The 21059-nt window shown below is 38.5% G+C and overlaps 2 protein-coding genes across 4 annotated transcripts; both read right to left on the reverse strand.

Annotated features, from left to right (window-relative positions):
• Positions 1 to 6294: 6294 nt before the first annotated feature.
• On the reverse strand, positions 6295 to 10346 carry LOC121748480 (L-ascorbate peroxidase 3-like). Of its 2 annotated transcripts, XM_042142865.1 has the most exons (10): positions 10144 to 10346; positions 9910 to 10034; positions 9514 to 9600; positions 9271 to 9320; positions 8609 to 8674; positions 8397 to 8445; positions 7880 to 7962; positions 7712 to 7791; positions 7527 to 7629; positions 6295 to 6655 (listed from the first exon to the last, which is right to left on the reverse strand). In XM_042142865.1, the coding sequence occupies exons 1-10, from the start codon at positions 10254 to 10256 to the stop codon at positions 6470 to 6472; spliced, it is 942 nt and encodes a 313-aa protein (XP_041998799.1). In that variant the 5' UTR covers positions 10257 to 10346; the 3' UTR covers positions 6295 to 6469. The 2 variants fall into 2 exon arrangements, with proteins under 2 accessions (XP_041998799.1, XP_041998801.1); XM_042142867.1 differs by lacking the exon at positions 9514 to 9600.
• Positions 10347 to 11546: 1200 nt separating this feature from the next.
• LOC121747602 (synaptotagmin-1-like) lies at positions 11547 to 19631 on the reverse strand. Of its 2 annotated transcripts, none has more exons than XM_042141671.1 (12): positions 19355 to 19631; positions 15483 to 15581; positions 15318 to 15368; positions 15110 to 15233; positions 14823 to 14941; positions 14586 to 14687; positions 14201 to 14275; positions 13584 to 13660; positions 13248 to 13494; positions 12814 to 13164; positions 12169 to 12300; positions 11547 to 11982 (listed from the first exon to the last, which is right to left on the reverse strand). In XM_042141671.1, exons 1-12 carry the CDS (start codon positions 19463 to 19465, stop codon positions 11854 to 11856), a joined length of 1617 nt encoding a protein of 538 aa, XP_041997605.1. In that variant the 5' UTR covers positions 19466 to 19631; the 3' UTR covers positions 11547 to 11853. The 2 variants fall into 2 exon arrangements, with proteins under 2 accessions (XP_041997605.1, XP_041997606.1); XM_042141672.1 differs by lacking the exon at positions 19355 to 19631 and adding an exon at positions 19278 to 19299.
• Between the last annotated feature and the right edge of the window lie 1428 nt (positions 19632 to 21059).

A 21059-nucleotide genomic window follows, 5' to 3' on the forward strand; every position in this document is an offset into this window, starting at 1 on the left:
GATTTCCGGAATAAATCCAAAACTGTCAAAATTAAGTGGGACTAGATGTTTGTTCCTTGTGTGTGTGGGTGATTAGAAATATATGATTATGTAATTAAGTTAGTTGTGAGTTGTGAGTTGTGAGTTGGGATTATATATTTTAGGCAATGGGAAAATTGCTTTTGCCTTACTCATGAGCATCATAGATGGTAGGTTGTTGCACTTTATATTCTATTGGTGCATGTAGATTGTTGTTATTATGGGGCTTCTAGAAGGATTTATTAATTTGAGGTTGGGTGCAAGCCAGAATGACATAACAACAAGTGCAAGTATTGATGTGGTTGAGACTTGAAATTTGAGCTTTATTTCACCTTCCACTCCTCTCTCTCTCTCTCTCTCTAACCTTGTGCTGCAAGTTTAGGCATTGAAAGTGGGATTTAGGGTAGGGTTAGAGAAGGGTTTGGGATGGCTGATGAATCATCAAACTTTGAGGAATAAGGTTTTTAATTGAATCTTGCAATAAATTTTAATTGGGGTTATTCACCAGTATAATTAATAAACTCAACTGACAATTACTGCGATAAAATAGGAACGAAGATAAATTATAATCATACATTATACTTAATTTGTTGTACTCTTATAATCACTTTTTATATCATAACCAAATATGAATATCAGGGGTTACATGTGTTATAGAAACGGTCTTGATTACGACACATCACAGCATTGCATATTTAATTGGTGATGTTGTGGGATATTTTATGAATTTATTTTATGTTATAGTATGATTCATTGTTGTGCGAAAGTATGTTTTTTGTTGTATTAAAACATAGTAGTAGTTGTTCTTAATTTGTTACATTGAAGTTCATTTCGAATTGATTATAGTGCTAATATACTGTCAAAGACAGCTGGAATTTGAATCTACACATATTCTCTCATAAAAATCTCAAAAGAATAATAATTCTGTTGATTAAAATTATTTTTTCATATACCATGTATTAAACTTAAAGTAATTTTATGAGAATTCAAACAAATCAGAATTGTATGCGTTCAATAAAGACATTTGCACGAGAAAATAGAATATTTAAGTATCTCAACATACTATCGGCACACAATAAATCATATTATAGCACAAAATTGAAGGAAAGAACATGGCGTGAAAGCGAGAGTGTGACATCTGACAGTAATTGAATTTTACCAAATAACCCGTTTTGGTTATGATATAAGTGCTATGTATAACCATAATGCAATCCTATGTGTGTATACGTATTATTGGATTTAATTGATGTAATATAAATATTGTATGTGGTCTCATAGAGTTTGGAATAACATTGAGTAATGCCTACCGTGTGCATACAATGGTAATATAATCAAATCGGATAAATAATTGAAGGCATGGCTCCACTTATATATCAAGCCTAATTCGTGATTATATACATACACTCACAGAATTTATCACAGTTACAAAATTCCATTATTATACAATTTCATCGATCAAGTTCCAAGCAACATATTTAACTCATCGATAATCGTCACATAATTGATTGATAATCTGCACACAATTTTTCTACTGCTTTATAAATACACACTCCTATATACCCGAAACGTTAAATTACGTGACAAATTTTGATGATTTAGTATTATTATTGACCTAATAATTTAATAGAGTTAATTGCAATACTTGGCTACTCAAACCAAAAGTGTTTGGTCGAGTGAGATATCCAACCGTATTAAAGTGTTTTTAATTAGTATCTGTTAAAAGAGAATACCCAATTTACACTTCCCTGAATTGCTAGAAGAACGAATATATACACCTTCTCCAACCCAAACACCCCTAATATAGAACAATTAGGCCTGTCAAAATGGATACTGGGTATTGGATACCCGATATCCAAACCCGAAAAAGTCGGGTAATTGGATACCCGAAACCCGATTTTTCAGGTATCGGATCGGGATCGGGTAGTGAGAATTTTGGATGATCGGGTATCGGGTAACCCGATACCCAATCGGGTATACCCGAATTATCCGATTTGTTTTTTTTAATTAATAAATTATGTTTTTATTATAATTAAATGTAATTTAATTTCTTAATTACATGTGGATAGATGAAAGATGTTAATATGTCAATTTCTTATTATGGATGGATGAAAGATGTAATTTAATTTAATTTAATTTTTTATTGTGGATGGATGAAAGATGAAAAATATAATTTAATTTCTTAATTACATATGGATAGATGAAAGATGTTAATATGTAATTTAATTTTTTAAAGTAATTTATTTTCTTGTTGTGGATGGATGAAAGATGTTAATATTTTACTATAGCTTATGAATTTTGTATTTCTCAAAGTTTGTAGTTATTTTTCTCTTAAATTCAAACTATTACAAGAATTTTGTATGTCTAAAAGTTTGCGACTATTTTCTCTTGAATACTACTTCAATTTTGTATTGAATTCATTCGAACTAAATAATTATTAAATAAATTGTAAAACTTTATAGTTAATTTTGAAAAATATTTAAAAAATATACAATCAGGACTGGATACCCAATTTTCGAGATTGGATACCCGAGTCGGGTATCTGGGTACCCGAAATCAAATTCGGATCGGGTATCGAGTATTGGATTTTGGGAATTTCGGGATCGAGTATCCGCGGGTACCCAATTTGACAGGCCTAAGAACAATAATGAAATCATATTCTCCAAAACAATATTTCTTATTATAACAAATATGGGGAAAGGATTAAAAGAGGGGGAAAAGTGAAAATTGAAACACGTAACATCACACATAAATAGCACTTGTCACCCACCATCACATGATTTTCTCCTCCCCTAACCCGAAATAACATTGATAACAACGTGTGCCCGTCAATCACAATCCTTAAATCTGCCCATCAATTTGGTATTTGTTATTTATTATGTGTGTCACATAGAGATAGAGCAGGGGAAGAGAGATGTCTATTTATGTAATTTCATGCCTTAATTCTTTACTTACCTATTTCATCTTTTCCCCCTCCAAAGAATGGCTCCACCTTAACGGCCACCGCTACTGATTTTAGTTCCACACGAACATTATCTCTTCTTATATCAAAAAGATAAGAATGCATAAATAAATAAAACCTTCCATATTTTTCTTCCACAAAGCTTATCCAAATCCATTAACAAGCATATTTTTCCTAATTAATAACGCAAACACACAAATTTTCATTCTCAATTTCCATCTTATATTTGTAATTTTTTTTTCTACAACTTTAACACGCCTCATATTACCTAAGGTGACTTGAATTTTCCCGACCTATTTGTATAAGGGGAACGTGTTAAGCTATATTTTCAATCATTAACACACATACTGACCGAATAAGTAACACAAAAAAATTTATTTTTATTTTTTGAAAAAACCTAATAACCTCACCCACAACGAATTTGAGGACATTTAATAGCTTGCCCTCCGTCACTTTCCAACCTCCATTAAACTTGGATTGGCACTTGTCATACCAATAAAGTTAGGTTGGATCAATTCTTAGGCTGTGGGGTTGTACAAAATTCCAATCTATCCCAACTTATACCCCTCACAATCACACACACAAACATAGTAAAGGGAAATAACACAAAAAGGGCCCAAGTATTCCAAAACTTTTCCAAGATTGGTTAAGGTGATTGAGTGTTGGGTTAGGCCATAATCTTGAATAGTTAAGGGTGGCAATTAAAAGGAGCTCGTGCACATCATGTGTTTAGGTATACAACAAGACTCATGGGGTTGTCCTAAACAAATAAAAGTGTGGCTTACCTACCTCTTTTGGTCCTTTTCACTTCACCATGTGAGTGAGGCCCCTTGTGTGTCATTTTTTGTGGGAGATTAGGGTCTTTGTCAATTGACTATAACTTGGTTGATAAACCTAATGTCAACCCCATCTACTAACAATGATCTTTTTTTAGAATGGTGTTTTTTAAATTCTTCCTATCTTTATTTGGACATGGACAATAACTTGGTTGTATAGTTTTAAGTTGTTAAAACGTAGAATCTGTAGATGGATTAATAGATTATTCCAGCAACTAAATAATTCGACCAAAGATACATAGGTAAATACTAGCTCGAATAACAAATTTATAAATCAGTAACTGAGTATAGCAGGAACTATCGCCATAATCACATCATTAATCAATAACCGAATGGAAGAAAGTTAGGAAAAGAAACATAAAGTTCGAAATCATTGTGTGGGCTCAGTGCTCTCTCTCCCCACCTCTCCCTCTCAATTGTGTGTGTGGGGCCATCCACAACGCTGTTCCCATACCGTTCCTAAACCGTTCCTTAAACTACTATTTGCGGACCCTACTGTACTTTTTTACTCCATTCCTTAACTAAGGAACGGAACCTGCAACCCTCCGTTCCTTAACCGTTCCTTAAATTACTATTCTTTCAATTTCATTTTTTATTTTTATTTCCAACTCAATTCAATTAAAACAAACACACTTTAATAAAAAACAAACACACTTTATTAAAAAACACACAACATTAAAACAAAGTTACAACTTAAACTTAAAAAAATAAAAGCACACAATTAAAATCCTAAAAAAATAAAAGTACACAATTTTAATAATTTCATCCGCCAAAGTTTGCCCAAATGTGCTCAATTAGATCCTGTTGGAGAACCCCGAACGCCCTCTCCACATCCTTGCGAGCGGCCTCCTGCTTCTGCGCAAAAAGAGCCTGCTTTGGGTTCGCAGACCCACTGGACGTCTTCACGAAGGTAGGCCACTTCGGGTAGATGCCATCGGCGAGATAGTACCCCATTTTATAAAGCCGGTTGTTGGCGACGAAGTTGATGGCCGGCACTTTACCATCCAAAACTTCGGTCAAGAGGTCGGACTGGTGGAGCACGTTTACGTCGTTGTTCGACCAGGGAACCCCGAAGTACGCGTGCCAGATCCAAAGGCGGTAGTCGGCAACGGCCTCGAGTATAACGGTTGGGTGGGTGCCTTTGTGGCCGCTCGTGTAGGACCCCTTCCACGCCACCGGGCAATTCTTCCATTGTCAGTGCATGCAATCGACGCTGCCGAGCATCCCGGGGAATCCGTGCACTGTTTCGTGAAGGTCGAGCAGGAACTGACAATCAGTCGTGCTTGGCCTCCGGAGAAATTCGTCGGTGAAGACTGCCCAGACGCCTTTGCAGAATTTGAGCAAGCACATTCGCCCAGTGCTGTCTCCGATGTGGAGGTATTCGTCGAACATGTCGGCCGTTTGTCCAGTCGCAAGCTGGCGGATTGCTGCAGTACATTTCTGCAGCGTCGTGTGGCTAGGACGGCTGACCGCGTCGAACCCTTCCTGGAAGAACTTTTCCCGGGCTGCCAAAGTATTGGCGATGTGGAGAAATAACGGTTTCCCCATGCGGAAACGGCGACGGAAGTACGTATCTCCACAAACCGGGTTATCGCAGAAGTAGTCGCGTACTAACCTTGCGGCGGCTTCCCCCCGTTTACGTTGGATGTATGTACGGGAGCGTTGTTGGGGCGGCGCGGCTTCTTCCGCCTCCCGTCGTCGATCTTCTTCAAGTGATTGTTCCAATATTTGACGCATTTGTTCAAAAGGATCCATTAGTTTGATTAAATTTGGGAGAAGAAAAACATAGTTGATTTGAGATGAAAATTGGGGTGGAAATAGAGAGGATTTGAGAGGAATAGATGTGTGTTTGTGAGTGAAATGAGTATGAAATAGGAGTATTTATAGAGTAAATAAATTTAAAATAAATAAATAAATAAATAAAAAACGGCAAAAAAAACGGTAACAATACCGGTGCAAAAAAAAATTTATTAAATTCTAATTTTTTTAAAAAAAAACAAATTATTGCGTCACCGTGACGACGCCCACTCACGGGGCAGCAAGTGGGCGTCACGCGTCGAATGGGAGGCCGCCACGTCGCCTCGGCGCGTGGCGGAACGTGTCGTGCCGCATCTCGCGGGAACGGCACCCGGCACGGAATGGCGACGACACGGGCAGCTGCAACGCGTGCCGCCGCGGTTCCGTTCCTCCGGAACGAAATAAGCCACCGCAACGGCACGCGTTGCGGGTGCTCTAAAACATATTCATTTAAGCTTTCACATACTGGCCTAAATTTCAATGACTCATATTTGATATATTTCACATATGTCAACAGCTGAGTAAAAGTTATGTCGATTTAAAAAAGAATATAACATCAAATCAAGAATCCTAGAAAGAAATTCATTACCTGTATAGGCTGCGGTAAGACGCATTAAATTTCCGATTGGCTCGCCAACGTGGTAGCAGCAGCTGCGGATATCTAAAAAAGAAGGCACAACAAACTGTATAACCTCTAGTGTGTTATTTCAAATATTTAGCAAGTGGTAAAATGTATCCACATACAAATATATGATCCGGCTAGAGGGCAGGGACCAATGCCTGTCTCTGATTATCATATCACAGTAGAGAATATAAAAATGTAACCATGTTTTAGTATTTTTTATTTTCTTAATCTACTTCATCTTTTCCTGGCTTCATATAAGTAGCCAGCGATCACAACGGCAGCAGCAACAGCAACTCCGAAAGCACTTTGTGCTAATATAGTGCCATCTTTGACGATTGTCTTAGCTCCAGGAGGAGTGAAACCTAATTCAGAAAGCTTTTTGTGTGACTCTGCGTAGTCTCTAAAGAAGGCATCTTCATCCTGCATGTGCATATGACAAGACGAAGGTTACAATTTTTGTGATAAGATTGTGACGAAAGAAAAGGAAACTAGAGTGCGACAGTAATAGCATTGGCCAGTTGAACAAATTTGACTATGTCACCGACTAGAAATAGCAAAAATTTCATATGATATGTTGTCATGGCTGAGAAACTAATCAAGCCTGATGCATGATTAGGGTTGAATTCTAGCAGGTCCACATGGAAAATGGTATGTTTCGAGTTAATGGGTAGGTTGAAGACAAATAAACGATTTGGTGGCTTTACATTTCTGTATTCGGAATGGCTGATAAAGGTCTTGACTAAGATTAGTAGTGCAATTATTTCGTGACGCAGTTTTTTATGTGGGAGGCGCGCTAAAATTAGGGCTCTACATCACTCTGACCAAGGAATTGCTTGTTTCTAGAGTAAAGTTTATTTGTTCGGAAATAGAGATTGGCACCTGACAGTTTTTATTTGCTTTTTCTAGACAAATTCACACCAAGGGTCCTCGATTTGAATATGACGAGATTGAACTTTCTAAGTACTCCTCCGTCCCTCTGTAGTAGAGGCGTTTCTTTTCGGCACGAGATTTAAGAAATTGTGTTAAAAGTGAGTTAAGTGAAGGAAGGATAAAGTAGGAAAGGAAAAAGGTAGAGAGATGAAGAGAGAATAAAGTAAGAGAAAAGAAAGGTTGGTGCTTTTTACCAAAATAGGAAATGACTCAGCTTCAGTGAGACAACCAGCGACTCAGCTACAGAGGGACAGAGGGAGTATATTGCACCAACTTGAGATGTTCATCTCTTTAACTTCTTATACACTTACTTGCCCAAGAAAAAAGAATAGATGGCTGAAAATAAAACACTATGCCGTACCTTAGCATAAAGCTCCACGTAACGCCTAAAATCAGGATCATCCAGCAAAGCCAGATCAGTGGAGAGTTTTAGCAGACCCTCTGATTCCCCCTTCAGCAGCTCCCTGGTTTAGATGTGCATTAGAGACATATGCAAAGAGTCAATTCGACAAAAAAAAATGGCATGAAGTGCTCTTAAAGACTTACTGAAAATATGAATTGTCAAATTTCAGTGGCTCTTTAGTCCAAGCACCGTCGAAGCCTGATCTTTCAGGATGTGCCCTTCCCTGTATAAAAGCATTAACTATCATTTTACTGAACAATTTTTTTTTCCCTTTCCGTGGTACATTCAGACCAGTGGAAAATTGATATTACCAGGGTGTGACCGCCAGAAAGTGCTACAATGTCTTTATCAGATAAGCCCATCCGATAAAACACCTCCTTCAGATGTGGCACTCCTATTATCACAAGACAATAAAGTACATCAGTTCACCTTCTAGTAAGCTTTTAATGTAAATGACACTAATTACTAATCTCAAATTCTCAATTTAATCCAGTATATCAGTATATGGAGTGTTTTCTCCCAAGTCCACTGAGACAGAATTCCTCAAACTTATACTCCACTGTGAGAAAGAGCACGCTGTACCCATAGACAAGAAATTTTTTTATATAAAAGTTAATTAGAGTCGCAGTATATTTGGCCAGTATCTTAAGCGTAAACAAACTTTTAATTACATCTCAAGATTATACCAAAAGAAGGGACGGCCAAAAAGCATGTGCAAAAACAATCAAAACATAAATAATGTTTTCAGAGAAGGAAACATAAAAAAGCACTGGACAAACGAAGGATCAAGATTCAAGAACTAAGACATTCATAATATTTTTATTTAACCTTTATTAGCATCTGGAAGCCGCCCTTCCTTCGGAGAAATCTTTGAGTCCTGAAAAAATGACCCGGCTATCACTGTATTGTTCATTAGATTGAAATGAAATGCCAATGCACAAACTAATTGAACTAAAACCATTGCAGTGCACAGGGGAAAGAGCTTTAAGATCGGGCACAAGAATGTTTTTCTTTTTTCTCCGAAGATAGACTAACAGTACCTTTCTACCAGGAACAAAACTGACTGTGGGCCCACCAGTAACTTCAACTGCAACAACACCTGCAAGCTATTGATTAAAAATAGTTTGGTTAGCAGATGAATACTAGTATTATTTATCCTGATTCCTGACCGCATTTTCTGAAGAAAGATTGAATTCTTCACTCCAATCATAATCAACAAGTATGATCCATTTCCAGTCTAAAACAGTTCCTACTTGCTCACATGGAGTTCATTGTGCCAGGCAACTTCTAAACATAATCAGCATGTACCTGACTTCTCATTGTTCCCAAGCAATTATATAAGGTGGACAGGGTGACTATAGATTGTATAGAGAAGTATTTTATTTTGACTGACAGAGCAAAGCAGTTCAAATTACTAAATTTTTGGAGTAATTTTGTTTCAACTGGCGAAGCCCAACTAATTCAAACACATATTCTCTCACTCGTGCTCTGTCTACTTAATAACAGCCAAACCGACCACAAAAGAGTATCATATTCTACCATACATGAAGACTCAATTGTACAAGTTCATTAAGATCATAATTACAAATTTGACAAATAATTCACTCCACTTATACAAAATTTATCCAAAGTAAGTAAAAGAGCTTTGAGCTTCCCTTGTACTATTAACCAGCAGCCACTTAAGGGCATGAAGAAAGATTACCTGGTAGAGATCGGCATATGTAATTTTCGGGCATTTAGACTTCACTTGTTCTGCATTCAAATATAAGATAAACCCCAAGAAAAGTTGCTGGATTACTTTTTTATTACCGAAATTTAGAATTCACTGAAAAGCTCAGTAGTAATATAGAGTATATCTACTGCCACAAGAATAATTGAAATTTTATCTGATAACTATACAAACCCAAAATGTGGAAGACTACTTTGGAGTAGCTTAAAAACCTACCTGAAATATCTTTTAAGATGTAAGAGTTCATGAGCTCCTTGAAATAAGCTTTTATCCATGCAGCATTCCCATTACCACACCCAATATCTCACAACAATCATCGTGGAACAATTAATTTATATAAATAATACCGCCTAAATGTTAAACATATTTCACAGTTAGCATGCAACTAACCGACATACACAATAACAGTAAAATCCAATCCGAAGCAGTAACACAATCAATCAACACTGCCACAATCAATAACAACCTCCTCAACTTCCTACTACTAAGAAACAGAATCTAATATCGCAATGAATTATACAACAAACACAAGCATTCTAGTGTAACCTAAACAGAAATTCTCACAACAGATCAACACCAGCAAAATTTCAAAAATAGAGAACAAAAACCAACCGCAAAATTCAAGCGCTATTTTCAAGCCACTGTTAGCTCCGTGAGCGTACTCCTCCTCATTCCGAATCGAACCGTTCGGACCTCCGGTCTTCGTGTTCACATCATAAGTCCCCGCGTCATGCCACCTGTAAATCGAAAACACAATTCGAACATAGAAAAGAATAGTTCCAATCGAAGTAATCAAAAACGAAAATCAGAGGAAACAATCCGACAAAGTTGAGAAGTAGAAATTACGCCAATCGAAGCATGATCGGCGCGCAATTTTTGTTGGAGATGAGAGCGCGGAGCTCGCGGCGAGCTCTCTCGACATCCTTGAGGTATTCGGAGTCGACGCTAACTTTGGCCATGGCAGAGAGGAGCAGAGCAATGAGAGACGCTGAAAATTGTTTCCGAATAAGATAAGCTTTTTTGTGAAATGTGCTGCCTGGCGTTAATATATATGCCGATATATATGAGCTGAGGATTAAAAAGAAGGCTGAGAGTATCTTTTTAATTGAGCTTATTTTTATTTTTATTTTTATTTTTATTTTTATTTTTATTTTTATTTTTATTTTTATTTTTATTTTTATTTTTATTTTGGGGTTGTTGTGATTGGTGATATATGACAAAGAAACAAGTGGATTGAAAAACGAGCCCGATTTATGAGTAAGATAATGTACGGGCCGCCGTTCACAGCTCCTATTTTATTTTTATTTTTCATTTTTATTTTATTATAAAATACTAAATTAATACTTCTTTCGTCCCATAAAAATATGGGCAATGGATATGGCACGAGGATTAAGATAAAAAGCTTATCCTACATTATTATGATAGTAGAGAAGGGAAGAGAATAGTATGGTAAAGTAAGAAAGATGAGTAGAATGATAGTTAAAATAATGTTAATAGATAGTGAGACCTACATTATTAAATTGGTATAACTTTCAAAAAATGAAATGCACATATTTTTATGGAACAGAGAAAATGTACATATTTTTATGAGATAGATGGAGTATAAATTTAAAGATCACAGTTTCAAAACTTTTGGCATTAGCCATTAGAGATTAGACCAACTTACATCCAAAATAAACAAGAGGTGGTTTCATATTTTCATCAAATTATCATATGTTGAACTATTTGGGTACAATTGATATAATTTGATAGTAGTACTTATTTATAATCTTTTTTCAATTTGAAGTACTAATCACAGGACGGCAAACCCCCCTTCTCCTCACTCACAGAACACGTAGTCATCCATCGCTGTGCAAACCACACCCCAAGCTCTAGTTCGTCGCTCATATTATTGGTGTCTCAAGTGTATTAGAAAATATTGTAGGAAACGTTACAGGTGCTAAAATAAACAAGATTAATGTGTTGATTTTTGTCATAAAAAAAATAACTCAACTGCAATGAAGCGAACTTAAAAAAGAATGACTCAATTACAGTAAAACGAAAGGCGGAGGAAATCAAAGAACTTCTCTGACTAACTTAGCTAGTTAGGCCCACAACGACAAATTTATCATGTCACAAATCGAGATTGTCTATCATTACATATTCTCATTTTTTCTTTGGAATCAGCAACGAGTTGAGATTCGTCAAATGGGGCATGACCCAGATCCAAACATTAGTAAAACACTGATAAAATGAGGTCCAAATGTGTGTAACTTTAAAACTTACTCCATTTAAATCATTCCCAACACACACACAGGTAGACATTCCGGGGCATTTCATCAGTGAAAAATTTTACAGCAATGAAGTTCAAGCGTGTCAAAATGAAACTCATAAAGAGAGAAATCAACAAAATATGCAAGGATCCAAATATGTCAATATACACAACCGGCACATACAGGAATATAAGATAGCTGTTCTTGTCAAAACCAAGCTCGAAAACACCTGTGCCGTTACACAATTACATGCTCATAATAACTCCATTATCTCAAGCAAAACACGAGAGTGGCTAACCTCAAGTCAAGATGTTTGCCACTGCAGCTCAATTTGTATCCGCCCATTCTTTGAGTCAATGAGATGGAACTTCTCGTTGATCCTTTTGTTGCTGACAACATCTGCTAGGCTGATATCAACATAACCTAATGTTTCCTGATTTTGGGGGTTGAGCCACATAGTCAGAAATTAGTCAGATGATGTATATGCGTATGCTGTATGTGCAAGATAGGTATATACTGATGTAACTGTAATGATAGGTTGGTTGATACTCTGACCATCCTTCTTGATATTCAATCATGCGCCAAATTGTTACATTGATAGAAAGGTGAACTTGAATACCTTTGGGTGCAGCAGGCCAATCCTGGTTGATGTGCTGAGTACTTCCACATGGAGCTTATCCTTCAAAGGTGGTTCTTCCATCATGAATGTGAAAACCTCATCCCACCTAGGATCCCGGTTCTTCTTAACTTGCTGTATAAACATTTAAATCAACCATTAAACAGATAATCCACTACTACACTTACAAGCATCATTTGGCACAATTCATAACACAAAGCAGCAAAGAGATCTAATTTATTTCTTAGACCGGTCTTGTATAGGGCTGGTTTCCTGGGAAAGTAAGTATTTGGTGGTACTTATATGAGGCCAAAGTCAAGCGTTTATTTATTTTGTAACTAGCAGAATGCCTAAAGTGATTTCCTAGTTTTCTTGTTGTTCCTTCCCTTTCGAGATACCAATTCTTTATGTTTCACTAGTCATCATGCCTGTGTTCAAAATCTTTGTGTGATCGCCTTTGACTGTATCACATTATCATGCGAAATATATTATTTAGATTCTCTAAATGAATTCCCTTAGAATGAGTTTCCATAAACTTTAGTGGCGCCTAGAATCTATTTGCTACACAAAATATGCACAGAGAACTAAGTCAGAGAGTATAGCTCGAATAATATACTAAAACAGTGAGGGGAAAAGTTAATTGCACACCTTAGTTTTTCGCTCCTCTCCTTTGCAAATGATGCGGACATATGGGTTAGTGTGGTGCTTTCCCTCAACATCTTGAGCTTCATGGACTGTAACCACTAGTGCACCTCCACCCGGTGGTGTGCCATCAGGAGCCTTTTGTACTTCACCAGTTTCCTCAAAATCTTTTGGCAAATCCTCATCCTTAAAAGGTTTGTATGTCAACTCGACCTCAATCTGACCACGCACCTTATCATTTTGAACATCATTTGGGTCCATATTCTTAAGCAGAGGCAGCGTCAAAGTTTTTGATTCATCCGGGGGGAGGTCCTTCAATGGAACTACATTCATACCCATCTTTTCATGTTTGCCCACCTTACAAAACAAAAAATTTCAATTTTCAAGTGTTGGACATCATAACATAACAATATGCCTAACCTGCAACTAAGTATGTATACCTGCTCCCAGTCATAAACAAGAAGTTCCAATGCTTGTGTTTCAGGATCTTTTACTACCATGCTGAATTCTTCATTCCACTCAGGATTCAAATTCTTATGTTTCACTGTGGTCTTCTTGGATGGAGCCTTTGTTTCAGTGAGCTTCAGTTTAACATAAGGATCGGATGCCCCTAGTAGATCTTTCTTCTTCAGCTTTAGTGCACGCACAACCTTCGCATGAAGAATCCCAACAGGCTTCTTCATAGCTCTGATGGTTTAGAGTCAATCAGACTGAATATAAGGTCCTCCAGAATGCAGGCTATTTATAAAATAATTATATGAGAATGAGAAACATACTTTGTCGGATCCAAAACTTGCACTTCAAGGGTTTTAGGCCACAGATACATGTTAGCAACTTGATCTTTAATAGTTTCCTGCAGAAAGGATTATTTCCGTCCCCCTCACAGAATGGGGAAGGGATGCGCAAAATGGTTAGCACATATGATCTGACAAAAAGAAGTTTATATCACCAAGTCCCAAATTTAAGTGTATAAACAAACTTTAGTACTCATTTGGCAGACCCTGGTATATATAGTTTCTTCCAGTATTAGCAAATAAATCAAAAACAAGGTTAGAGTACCCTTCAATAGAATCTCGGATTGCAAGTTAAAATTCAATGTCAATAGCATCACAACTTTTTAAACAGATGCAAGTGAGCTTCAATTATCAATGTTTGTGATGCACATATAAGCTATCTTAAAATACAACTAAGCAATACTATTATTATTCAATAAGACCACAATACATATCTGAATAGATGCAAGTAAGCTTCAAATAAGCTCTCTGAAAATGCAACTATGCAATATTATTCACAATATATATGTGGCATCTAGAGCTCATCCTTTTTGGTCATATATTGTAAATTCCATTTTCTCAAATAATGTGTTTCAAGAATTGATATAATGGAGTTGTACCTGTACAAACCCATATAGGCCAGGAATTGACATGAGATCAGCCCCACCAAGCTTAAGTCCAAAGTCAACATGAGGCTGCAAAAAACGAGAACAGGCCAAAGCCAGCTTATTGCAAAAGAATATCAATAAACAGGACTTTTTAAACAAATATAAATGTGAGATCTGTACTAGATGAAAGCATTTCAAGTTCTAAAGAACTAACTTTAAAGTTTCCAGTGGGCCGAGAGAACTAAAAATACCTCCCTTAACTTGTATCACAGGCGAAAAAATATTACGAAGTACGAACGCAGTGAATATATTAATTCCACAGGTATCTTTTGTGTGGCATCCCTTCTCTCCTAGTTTCATTTTTATATTTAAAATGAAGGAAAAGTAATCCACCGACCTTCTCCATAAGAGACACACAGATGTTTGCGAAACATGGAAAGCTAGGAACAAGAGGCTTAAGTGTAATGCGGGGTACAGTAAAGACTTGCAAATCAACAACCTGCATTACATACAATTAACAATTCCATTTTATTTCATCATATTTCTTTGGAAAAAGGTAAGGAGGCAGAAATTGATCAGATCATACAATTATATAAGTGAGAAACTATTCAATGAAATTAAAACAGCTAATAACCTGAACTGTTGCTTTTAGTCCATAGGCTTTCACTGCAACAGTGACATTAGGATTTCCTGCCCATTTCAAAGCAGGCTCCATAATCAACTCCTTTTCTTCAGTAAGATAGACTTTCATCCCTGTCATTGAGATTTTATCATTATGTTTCGGGACAACGTAAGTCAGGCCACTACAACTAGACTTTCATGTTGCTTCTATGTTCTGCTATGTTCTTTAAATGACAACAGACTATGGCCTAAGCAATTCAGTATAAAAGTGTAAAATTGATGGCCCTTTACTTTACTGACCTTGAAAAGTAGGTGGTAGAGCTCCCAGAGTTAGTGCTTCGAATTCAAGGGACTCAATTTTATATTTTGGAATTTGTTCAGAAATAATTGGAGTAGCAATATTTTTGGCTGTCTTGCAAATTGCCTGCGAGCATACAACAATTAATGCAAATAAAAGCGATCATATGGACCAGGTAAATTAGACAGAAAACATAATGTAAATCAATACCTTGTCCAGGTATGGCCACATAACTTCAAGAAACTTGTTAAGCCAGTCAACCTTCATTCCAGAAGATAGAAAAGGGGTGGGAAGACATTGATTACAATCTATTTAAATCTCAAGAGACTAAGTAACCAAGTGATTGCAGAAGTGACTGAGTCCTCGCAAACTTACACGATCATAGTCTGGATTTTTCACCCAGAAGGGTATTTCAGGTAATAACTGTTGCAGAGTTTTAGAGTCTTGCTCAACCAAAGGGCGGATTGTAGGATTCTGTCGAAGTACAAGAGTAAGAAGCATTTATCATATTTGGCAGCATATCTCAATCGATCTATATATTCCTCTTCTACATTTTTTCATTCACAAACCACATCCTGAACTTTTAAAAAATTCGAACATATGGTGTAGTAATTCTTAATGGAACAAAGCAAAAAAAATATGCCAAAATGCCAGAGCTCAAGTATGTTATGCCAGAATGAAAACTGAAAATCTTATTGAAAACACAAAACATATAATAAGTGAGTTGGACACTAATGCTCTCAAGAATTCAAGCTGATTGAGCTACAAAGATGATATGTATTTTGGCTGCATTATTCACCCACATTTAACAATGTAGGAGCTGATACGGATTGGAGGAGGGGGAGAGAGAAAGATGGTTGGGCCGGCAGAGAGAAAGGAGGAAGCAGGTGGAGAAGATTAAGGGAGAGAGTTGATTCCTATTTTTATGCTTTTCAAATATTTGTTATTCGGTTGCCTTTATTTTAGCACTAGAATTGCCTATATATAGAGAGAGTCTCCTAATAGAGAGATCATCTTGGAGAGATCATTATTGGACGAGTTTTTCTCGTTGGCCTCCTTCGTGAGGATTAGGCCTCTGCGGAGGATTTCCCTTTCTTGTTTTGCTATTCAGTTTCTTTCAATAAAGCCGAGCATTTCAGATTCCAGATTCTATATCATATTCTTGTTCGTCAGCCTTTACTCCTATCAATTGGTGCGGTGAACGATGGTGAATTCCAGGACGGATACGCGATTGGACGGATTGGAGAAGGCTGTAGCAGAGTTGAAGTGGCGGTCCCAAAGGAGGATAGATCAATTCGAGGATTTGAGTACTAAGTTAGACGAACTCAGACGGGAGTTTCGAGCTTCCCTTGCTGCACATCTGAGGACCTTTCCCACACCCAGCAATAATACTGCGGCTATCCTACCCACGGTGACAGCCCCATTGCTGCCCTTTAGTCCACCTACTCCTACACCAGCAACTCCACCTACACTAGCACCAATGACAGCACCGCTGCTGTCCTCGTGCACTATTATGCCACAGTTTCAACCTTCCGTCTTGCCTCTGTTCCAACATTGTGATCCTGCGGCTGCTGCGAACCATGCCAAACTCTTGGTTTCTTCTGGTCCGCCTACAACAACCATGGTTTCAACACCACGGTTGTCCTCCAGCCCCAATATTCAGCTTCAGCCTTTGCGTGGTTTAGTTTTGGCTGCTGCCCACCAGTCTATGCAGTCGATAGTTTCCCTTCCAGACCCCCCATATGCAGCAGTTGATGCTCCATTCTCCCATCAGGCCATGCTGTTATTCCTTCATATAGTTGGCCATCTTCTATGGTTCAATGCTCTGGCTACTACCCAAAAGTATGAGTTTGAACCTCCACCAGACGAAGTACTTAGGGTCCAGATTTAGACCTCAGCCTTGAGGGCAAGGCTGTTTTGAGGGTGAGGCTGATATTGAGTTAAAGGCAGAAGTAAAACAAGAACTGGAATTCAATATAAAAGAAGAACAATCCTCCAAAGAGGCCAAGATAATCCTCCGAAGAGGCCTACGGTTGATACCGTCCTAATACACTTTATTTTTCGAGATATCTAGCTCTTCTAAAGAGGAGCTATTTATAGGGATCAACCTATAGATAAACAATGAAACAAATCCTCGACATTTAAAGTAATCTTTCAACAATCTCCATAATAATGAAAATAATCTCAAGAGATAATGGAGATCATTAGCTTGATCTCTATCAATTGTAATCTTTCAACAATCTCCATAATAATGAAAATAATCTCAAGAGATAATGCAGATCATTATCTTGATCTCCATCAATTGCCTCGCTGTCAAAACAGCCTTGCCCACAAGGCTGGAGTTGAAACATAAACACATTGCTTTGATCGGTGGAGGCTCGTACTCGTGCTTTCGAAAAGAATCCACATTGCCGAACAAGAGAAAATGACCAACAACATTAATGCATTGCTTGGGTATCCTTGTTGTTGGGCTTGCAAGTAGCCATTCATACTGAAGATGTTTGGTAGTCATATGCATCACAAAGGTACACCAACAACGAGCTTCAATGAATTCACATGTGGAATTGGGAGAGGAAAACATGAGCGAAGAGAGATGGCCAGCCCCAACTGGATGTACAGTGAGGGACGGAGAGAGTGCAAGCAGTTTTGATTGTGAAATGGATGGTGAAAGTGCAACATTAGGTTGGGTGATGGGTGATGGGCAACTTATGGAGATGCTGATTTGCAGGGATGGATGGTGCATCCAAACATGGGAGAGTCACTGGTTGCAGGAGTGGTTGTATCTCCTGCACAAGGGGGCTGGTTGGGGGAGGATTAGGTGCAAGAGGAAGTAGGGGCGGCGTTGGCTCAGTGTTGAAGTTGTGGGACTTGGTATTGTTGGTGTGAGATAAAGGTTGATCATCTAAAGTGAATGCGATCTGTTGCCTGCGCTCCCGAATGAAGCCACGAGACTGCAGATCCTGCAAGAATGGTGCCAAGGCATCATTGATACGGTTAGAGATCCGGGCTTCGAATGTGCTCATTTGCACTTTGATGTTCGCGACCGCCTTCTCCAATCTGTCAAGACGTTCTTCAGTGCTCTGAGGGTTCACCATGATGCGATCCACGTTCGCCGCACCAAATTGATATGGAGTTAAAGGCGGAAGTAAAACAAGAACTGGAATTCAATATAAAAGAAGAACAATCCTCCAAAGAGGCCAAGATAGATATCTAGCTCTTCTAAAGAGGAGCTATTTATAGGGATCAACCTATAGATAAACAATGAAACAAATCCTCAACATTTAAAGTAATCTTTCAACAATCTCCATAATAATGAAAATAATCTCAAGAGATAATGGAGATCATTAGCTTGATCTCTATCAATTGTAATCTTTCAACAATCTCCATAATAATGAAAATAATCTCAAGAGATAATGCAGATCATTATCTTGATCTCTATCAGAGGCCGTTGATACGGATTGGAGGAGGGGGAGAGAGAAAGATGGTTGGGCCGGCAGAGAGAAAGGAGGAAGCATGTGGAGAAGATTAAGGGAGAGAGCAGATTCCTATTTTTATGCTTTTCAAATATTTGTTATTCGGTTGCCTTTATTTTAGCACTAGAATTGCCTATATATAGAGAGAGTCTCCTAATAGAGTCATCTTGGAGAGATCATTATTGGACGAGTTTTTCTCGTAGGCCTCCTTCGTGAGGATTAGGCCTCTGCGGAGGATTTCCCTTTCTTGTTTTGCTATCCAGTTTCTTTCAATAAAGGCGAGCATTTCTGATTCCATATTCTATATTATATTCTTGTTCGTCAGCCTTTACTCCTATCAGGAGCTGTACTCCAATATATAAAAATCGACCATAGCTCGCAGAAATTGCGATCGATTCTGTCTGCCAGTATCAATAGGCATTCTGGCCGATTACGATGAACTGGGCCAAACTTAAATACTAGCATGGCTAAGGCCTAAGAGAAACAAATCATCAACAGTTCTCACCTTACATGAATTCCATCTACAACATAAATCTACTGAAATCTCGACCAGAAATAGCCGTTCCTACTTCATTTCTAATTCTCGGCCTACCTCAAAATCCCCTCCAAGAAATAACTACTGAAACCTCTATTATATGTCAATTATCCGAAAAACTTAGATATATACAAATCACAAATGCTCACAGCTAAAAATCACCTAAAATTGTGCACAGCTAGCAAATTGAGTGAGTTTCGGAATGTGCGTGCGTGTGAGTGCGTTTCAGAGAGAGAAACCTTAACATCGGAAGGCTGAAAGTAGATGAATAAGAAATATCCAGCAACCAATCCAGAAGAAATCCCTACTCCAAATCCACAAAACCCCATTATCATACTGACAAAACCCATCTCGACCAAAAAAATTGAAAATCCTTTCTCCAAAAGCAATCAAGTCCCACTAGCTCAAATCAAACCGCGAATTCTCCCAATACTTCCAAAATTTTCGAGTTCAAATTCATTCTACCCAGTTTCTTCTACAAGTCATCTTTCCCCTTTCTCTCTCCAATCCTTGTTTAATTTCCATTAATTTCGATGATAATCGATATACATAAAATGGATAAAATTAGGAAATGACCAAAAGCACACCCGCGGCAGATTCCGAATACATAGCTGACACGCTAAAAGTCGGGCCGTTGCGTGCCCATTAAGGTCATTTCAAGGCGCGTGCGACCATGTCGACCATTCCGCGGAATGTGTAAGAAGAGGGGAAGCGGCACTTTAAGTCCATCCACAACGATGTTCCTATACCGTTCCTATACCGTTCCTTAAACTACTATTTGAGGGCCCCACTGTACTTTTTTACTCCATTCCTTAACTAAGGAACGGAACCTGCAACCCTCCGTTCCTTAACCGTTCCTTAACCGTTCCTTAAATTACTATTCATTCTATTTCAATTTTTATTTTTATTTCCAACTAAATTAAATTAAATAAACACACTTTATTAAAAAACAAACATACTTTATTAAAAAACAAACATACTTTATTAAAAAACACACAATATTAAAAAAAATTACAACTTAAACTTAAAAAAATTAAAAAAAACACACAATTCAAATCCTAAAAAAATAAAAAACACACAATAAAAAACACACAATTAAACGTGGAAAAATAAAAAAAACTACTCCGCCGGCGAATCATCCTCCGGAGGCGGTCGAGGTTTAGGGGGAGGGGGAAGACCAAGTAGTCCTGCCATATGCACAATTCCGTTCCACCAGGCCGTGTATTGGGCGTACGAGAAGCGGGAAGTGTCCGCCATTGTGGCGGTTATGTACGCCACCATAAGTGTGTTCGAGCCTCCTTGTGAGCCCGATCCCGAGGCCGACTGGCTTGATTCTCCTCGGCCCTTCCTCGCTCTAGCCGCTTTCGCCGCCTTCGTCCCTTGCGGACGACGGCGCCCACGGCTAGATCCCTCGTACTCGGCGGCCGTAACCCCAACCTCCTGCGTGCCACGATCACTGGGCGCATCGGTGTCACCAGACGAGTACTGGCCGCTCGTCGTGTGCTTCGTCCGCTTTGAGGTTGATCCCGAGCTGGAGCGGACACCACCGGCCCACCTTTCCTCGTCCTTGACGAGCTGCCAAATATCAACATATTTGAACTGTACACCGGTGTCCTGGTGGAAGGCGCGCATAGCCGCCCTCAGTATGTCGGCGCCCGAAGCTCCGCTTTGGTAGTGCGCCGCTTCGGTGGAGTAGATCCCGCAGAATTTTTTGACCTGTAAATCGACTCGGCCAAAGTGAGCACGAAGCATTGTATATTTGCGCTTCCGGGCCCCTTTCGGCTTAGTCTCGTGGTAGACATCACGGACCTTTTCCCAGAAGCACTTGGCGGCTTGTTGGTTGCCGACGATGGGATCATATGAGACGGTGAGCCAGGCGGTGTACACCGCCTTTGTTTCTTCGTTGGTGTAGGGATGCCGGCCCAGATCCTCCGGCTCCTCCTC

Source organism: Salvia splendens, chromosome 9 (assembly GCF_004379255.2).
Source record: "Salvia splendens isolate huo1 chromosome 9, SspV2, whole genome shotgun sequence".
NCBI classification, from domain to species: domain Eukaryota; kingdom Viridiplantae; phylum Streptophyta; class Magnoliopsida; order Lamiales; family Lamiaceae; genus Salvia; species Salvia splendens.

Excerpts from the sequence above, each read along its gene's own strand:
- LOC121748480 (XM_042142865.1), bottom strand. The coding sequence starts at position 10,256 with ATGGCCAAAGTTAGCGTCGACTCCGAATACCTCAAGGATGTCGAGAGA. Across the intron at positions 10,035-10,143 it reads CCGATCATGCTTCGATTGGC|GTGGCATGACGCGGGGACTT; the intron begins GTAATTTCTACT and ends TTCGATTTACAG. Across the intron at positions 9,601-9,909 it reads AATAGCGCTTGAATTTTGCG|ATATTGGGTGTGGTAATGGG; the intron begins GTTGGTTTTTGT and ends GATTGTTGTGAG.
- LOC121747602 (XM_042141671.1), bottom strand. The coding sequence starts at position 19,465 with ATGGGTTTTGTCAGTATGATAATGGGGTTTTGTGGATTTGGAGTAGGG. Across the intron at positions 15,582-19,354 it reads TTCAGCCTTCCGATGTTAAG|AATCCTACAATCCGCCCTTT; the intron begins GTTTCTCTCTCT and ends GTACTTCGACAG. Across the intron at positions 15,369-15,482 it reads AAAATCCAGACTATGATCGT|GTTGACTGGCTTAACAAGTT; the intron begins GTAAGTTTGCGA and ends TCTGGAATGAAG.